The sequence below is a fragment of the Hydra vulgaris genome, chromosome 03 (genome assembly GCF_038396675.1).
Source record: "Hydra vulgaris chromosome 03, alternate assembly HydraT2T_AEP".
Taxonomy (NCBI): Eukaryota; Metazoa; Cnidaria; class Hydrozoa; order Anthoathecata; family Hydridae; genus Hydra; species Hydra vulgaris.
The window spans coordinates 29,060,207-29,066,771 of NC_088922.1; the positions used below are offsets into that span (position 1 = coordinate 29,060,207).

Sequence of the window (6,565 nt, forward strand, 5' to 3'; positions counted from 1 at the left end):
AAATTTAAAGAGTATGTTGTTATACAAATAAAACTATATGGAAATTCAAAAAAATAAAAGGGTCAGACTTAAGACTGTACTGTAAAGAATAATGAGATAGGTACAATGATGAAACATTTACCTGGTACTTGTAGCTTTCATCAGTTAATAGATCTTGGGGATAGCAGGGTTGGGGCGTAGTACAGACACTAACTACCACAAATTTAAGATAAAAAAAACAAGAATTATTTTAACCTGATGCTTCTTCTATAGAAGGTTATTAGTAGTAATACTAAAATCAACCTGGAATAAAGTTATGTTCCTCTATCCAAAAGGTCTAACTGCAATCAAACTAAAAACTACAATCAAAATAACTTATACATTAAAAAGTCTTGTATGTTCATCAATCCTATATTTATTTAAGTAACTTTTTGATTTAATATTAATTTGTTTTTATTGTATATTTAGATATAATTTTCAGTATTTTCTTGAAAAAGTGTTATATTTTTGAAATTAAAGTTCTATATGTTTTTGTTGTTTTTCCAGGTTTTTTGTGACAAGATCATATGTAACTAAAAATATTAAACATAGAAAAAATTTTATAAACTGTAATACACTGTACAAAATCATTTTTATTCAGTTTTATTCAATCATTTTTATAGATCCCCATAAGTCATGTTCATTCAAAAGTTCTCAAAGTCCTTCATAAATTGTCAATAACTTTCCATTCTTCAATACCATTGGCTTTAGCCTAGTCTCTTTTTTATTGTTCTTTATCACAACTACTTGATAATCCATTCCTGCTATCTTTTTTCCATCAAAATGCAAACACCAATTCTTAACCTTTAGTTTTTTTTTCAATTTATATTGCAACTTTTTATCTTCTGATTTGGATTGTTGGTTGAGTTAGTGCAGAAAGATCGACACCAGCCATTTTAAGTTGTTGACACTGCAGCTTCTCGTGTACTCAGCTTTGCTTGACTAACCAATTTAACACCCTTAACTGTCCTCTATTTATTTGTTTATTAACATTTATTGAAAGTTTATAACCACTGACACTGTTGCTTACTCATTACTTTTGAGTTCCTCTCTGTATTCATTACTGCCTTTTGAGTTCCTCTCTGTATTCATTACTGACTTTTGAGTTCCTCTCTGTATTTATTACTACTTTTGAGTTCCTCTCTGTATTCATTACTACTTTTGAGTTCCTCTCTGTATTCATTACTGACTTTTGAGTTCCTCTCTGTATTCATTACTACTTTTGAGTTCCTCTCTGTATTCATTACTACTTTTGAGTTCCTCTCTGTATTCATTACTGCCTTTTGAGTTCCTCTCTGTATTCATTACTGACTTTTGAGTTCCTCTCTGTATTTATTACTACTTTTGAGTTCCTCTCTGTATTCATTACTACTTTTGAGTTCCTCTCTGTATTCATTACTGACTTTTGAGTTCCTCTCTGTATTCATTACTACTTTTGAGTTCCTCTCTGTATTCATTCAAAATTGGAGTTGATGGCATTGATGGAACATTTCCTATTTTAATTTTTTTTTAAGAAATTTTTTTAAGATCATCAGGCTTCATTGTAGTATATCCCACTCTACCAAATATCTCTAACATTGCTTTAAATAAAGATTTTCATCTTCAGAATATAATATAATCAGAATATAATAGAAATCAAAAAACCAAGTACTTATAGGTTTATTAGATGGGATTTGATAGTTTATTAGAATAAACCTTCAAAACCCATCTAATAAACCTATAAGTACTTGGTTTTTTGATTTCTATTTGTTTCATTTTAATCAATTTTTCTATTATCTTTGGCATTGATGATTCTTGAGATTCATTTATGTAATCTTTTACTTTTCTCTAATCAAATTCTTTTTCCATACATCACTTGATATTTTGGTTGCAATTTTTGTTTGACATTTTGAATGTTGTGTACCAACTGAACTTGTAATGCCTTATACTATCTATTATTTGATTAGGTATTTAAAACAAACAACATTTTTTGAAAATATTTACTGTCATTACAACCACATAAATTAACATAATTATAAGTTTAAAACTGATACTCAGTAGAACAAATGCTCAACAAACCGAATGTCACTGTATCCACTTTTATTTTGCAATCTTAGTATATCAATGTATATATATATATATACATACATATATATATGTATATATATACATATATATATATAAATATATATATATATATATATATATATATATATATATATATATATATATATATATATATATATATATATATATATATATATACATATATATATATATATATAGGGCTTGCTATATATATATATATATATATATATATATATATATATATATATATATATATATATATATATATATATATATATAGGGCTTGCTATATATTTATATAATATATATATATATATATATATATATATATATATATATATATATATATATATATAGGGCTTGCTATATATATATATATATATATATATATATATATATATATATATATATATATATATATATATATATATATATATATATATATATATATATATATATATATATATATATATATATATATATATATATATATATATATATATATATATATATATATATATATATATATAGCAAGCCCATTTACAAGAGGCAAAAGATGCTAACTTTGCAATGGGTTAAATAGTTTTCATGAGAACCATGAGAAGCCAGTTCTAAAAGTTGATCCAAGAAGATGTAATGTAGAAGACTCAGTAAGAGTTTTGACATTCAGTAACATAGAAAACAACTTAAGTAATAATTATAACTAAGTTTTGTTTGGGATAAAGTTCACCAGTTAATACAATCTGCCATCACAAAATAGAGATTACATTAAACATTCTGCATGTTCTAAGCAGATTCAAGACTGGAGTATATAGTTGTATTATCAGCAAGTTTAGAAGTATAAAATAAGTTCACTTTAAAATAAAATGATTTATGATCGCTTTAAAATACATTAAATTTATATTTCAATAAATCTCATTTTTGATCATTAAAAATTTCAAGACCAAGAATTGCATCGTTTATTCAATACAATACAATTATTGAAGTAGGTGAAGTCAACAAATAAGAAACAGAAAATGTTTGGTGTTGACTTCTTAAGTATTTTAACCGTTAAATAGTAATTGATTAAATAACGTTTAGTTTTTATATTTTATATTTTTTAGTCTAAAAAAATTACTTTGAAAAATAACTGAAATTATGCTTTGAAAATTTCGAAACGTTCATCAATTTTTCTAAAACTTGAACTTTAATTTACAAAAAAATCTCAAATATTATTTTAGATAATAATATTAATATTTTAAATATTATTTTAGACTGTTTATAGTAATAAAAAAAAAAACTTTTGATGAAAAGCGGGACTTGGAACAATGATCTAAAAAGACTGTCCTGTCCAAATGTGCAAAAAGGGACAGCTTACCAATTGCCTAAATACATACTTTTGCCTAAAAATATAATTTTAAATTGTTTTTAAGATAAAATATGTTATAAAATATATATTATTGTTATTATATAAAAAAAGTAATCTCTCAACAAACTTTTTATCAAACACAGATTGTTCCCTGACGAACTTCTTGAAAATATTACAAAAAGTCACGATGTTGTTTTACTTATTTTAAGTAAAACTGAAGTTTCCATTACTAATCCTCTGCGAGGCATTACAGATAAAAATCATCAATCCAGTTTGTTAACATATTTATTATCATGGCAACTTGTTATACAAGTATTCAAAATGGCTTCGCCCAGCAATCGATCTTTGTTTGCTAATTTTTTTCACAAATTTGGGATACTTAATGAATTAATTACTTTTTTATGTTGCATTATGAAACAGAGTTATATCATTGAAAAAATAGAAGAGTTTAAAGGTAGAAAATTTTATTATTACTTTGTCATCATTAAATATGTTGTTTATTGGAAATTAGGAGTTACGTCATTTACTTTAGTGACTACCTTGGTATTTGAGGATTTGCAGACAGTTGCTTTTCACTTGTTTGACAGTGCTATGAATTGCATGCCAGCACTTATTAGAAGTTGGTTTAGCAAGCTTGATCGAAAAGATGCAGCATACGTTGAAAAGTAAGTTTCTCAACATAAAAATTCTTTATACTAATTCTGTCAAAATTAATGTTACAATGTTAAACTTTTTTCATATTCAGATTTACATCTTCGTATATTACTCCTAATTTATTAAAAAAAGAATTTAACAAAGTTACAAAGTATAAGCAAGAACTTTCAAATAATATGAGTGTTAAAGCGTTACCTGTAGCTCGTGAAATAATTGCAAAATACTCAATTGAGGAAATGACGATGGAGTTAGTGTTAACTCTTCCTACAAATTACCCTCTAAGCCCAGTTAATGTTGAATGTGGTAAAAGGTTTGGAGTATCTACAGCCGAGTGGAGGCAATGGATGTTGCAACTTACCACATTTTTATCATTTCAAGTATTTATTATTTTTATTTATTGCTTAGTTTTATTGAATAATCGTAGTTTTTTTTTTCAGAAAAAATAAACATATTGGAAATCATTTCTTTTACTAATTTTAAAAATATATAAAACAAAGAAACATTTATAAAAGAATCTTTATAAAAATGAATATCAAAGACAGAAAGAAACATAAAAATGATTACCGCAGATAGAAAGAAATATAAAAATGAATATAAAAAAAACAAAAATCATTTAACGAACAGTGTATGCAAAAGCAAATATGGTTAAAAGTTGTTTATTAAAATAACTTTTTTCGAACCAAACCCCCTCTCTACCATCAAAAACCCTTTCTACCAACACGAACCCACCACGTTATATTTAAAAACATAAATTTTTAAAAACATTTTAAAACTCCCATTCATTCCTGCTACTACTTTGTTCATTCCTGCTACTACTTCATTCATTCCTGGTTCTACTGCACACACACACACACACACACACACACACACACACACACACACACACACACACACACACACACACACACACACACACACACACACACACACACACACACACATACACACACACACACACACACACACACATATCTGAATATTTGGTTCTCCGAAGTAAATATTTCTCAATATTTTGTTTGCAAAAATGTTTCTCATACTAATTTAGGTTAGAGTAAATTATTATTATTGTTGTTTGCTTAAATGCTTTATAAAGTGTTATAAACTTAAATATTTTATAACGTTTTATATCTATAGTCTTGGTAAATAAGTGACTAAATTCAAAATTATTTAACATAATGTAGAATGGTGCAGTATCCGATGGTCTACAAATGTGGAAAAATAATGTTAACAAAAGGTTTGAAGGTGTTGAAGAGTGTATGGTTTGTTTCTCGATTATTCATCCTTCAAATTATTCTTTGCCAACAATAGCATGTAAAACATGTAAAAAGAAATTTCATCCAGTTTGCTTGGTTCGTATTAAAAAAAAATTAATTAGTTTCTATTTTTTAAATGTTTAAATCTAATAATTTTGTATAATATTCTAATATTATATATTTTTAGTACAAATGGTTCGGAACCAGTGGTAAATCCACTTGTCCACTTTGTCGAGATCAATTTTAAAAAACGTTTTCGTTTTGTCGGAATGGATATTTACAAAAGAAGCTGTTTGTATTTTGAAGATTGTAGAATCAAGAAATTAATGAAAAAAAAAATTTTTTTAACTTAAACATTATTTTTGCTCTAAAAATCTTTAAATAAAATATTTTCTGATTATTTTTTAAAATCAAGTGCTTTAACAGAGAAGGAAAAAAAGACGAGGAAATAAAATATCATTTTGTTAAAAAAAAAAATTTCTTTCGATATAAAATTTATAGGTCATACGATTTGAAACAATATTTAGAACTAAATTATTGAGTTAGTTAATTTATTCAAAATACTTTTACATAAAATTTACACAATTTTATTACAAACACATTTTTTTTACTATTAATTTCGTTTTTCGTATTTATAAATTTAAAATCTAAACCCAAGATAGACGATAGTTTCACACAGTGTCACGAAATGACTTCTAATATGAACTTTGTGAACCTAGATAATCCTTTTGGGGTATGATGCTGGGGATATATAGGAGTCTATTAGAATTGATTTTGAAATCTTTTGTCATCGTTCGTGGAAGAAAAATCCAATCAAAGTTTTCTATTATTACTGCTATAAATAATGACTTTAAATTTCATAGAAGTCTCCATTAATAAAAATTTGACATTTATTTATTCATTTTGTGCATCAAAACACTCTGTTTGCAACCAAGTATTGACAAACGAAAACATAAACATTACAATTTCTTTAGGAAATAAAGCCATAAATTGATTTTTAGCTATGAAAGTCTGACTTTTATCAAAAACTTCAATGTTTTTTCTGAATGACTTAAATTACTTTTATTTCAACAAAAATCTAGATTTATATATAGATTCTGACATATAGCACACGTAAGCAAATATAATTCTCACTCTTTCAAGTAATGGCATCAAAATGAATGTTTGCTGTTGCAGTCGATCAAACAGCTAAGAAGATTCTTTTGATAGTCTGGGTGGTTGCTAG

The 6,565-nt window shown here is 25.7% G+C and overlaps 1 protein-coding gene across 2 annotated transcripts in view; it reads left to right on the forward strand.

Moving 5' to 3' along the window:
* LOC100211926 (E3 ubiquitin-protein ligase listerin) overlaps positions 1-5,694 on the forward strand; it is a 181,666-nt gene extending 175,972 nt beyond the window's left edge. For both annotated transcript variants that reach the window (XM_065792890.1, XM_065792891.1), the window contains exons 26-30: positions 3,577-3,887; positions 3,966-4,098; positions 4,179-4,464; positions 5,269-5,436; positions 5,528-5,694. In XM_065792890.1, coding sequence (XP_065648962.1) covers positions 3,577-3,887; positions 3,966-4,098; positions 4,179-4,464; positions 5,269-5,436; positions 5,528-5,587 — 958 coding nt within the window. In that variant the 3' untranslated portion in view covers positions 5,588-5,694. The remainder of the gene's footprint in view (positions 1-3,576; positions 3,888-3,965; positions 4,099-4,178; positions 4,465-5,268; positions 5,437-5,527) is intronic.
* Positions 5,695-6,565: the final 871 nt, after the last annotated feature.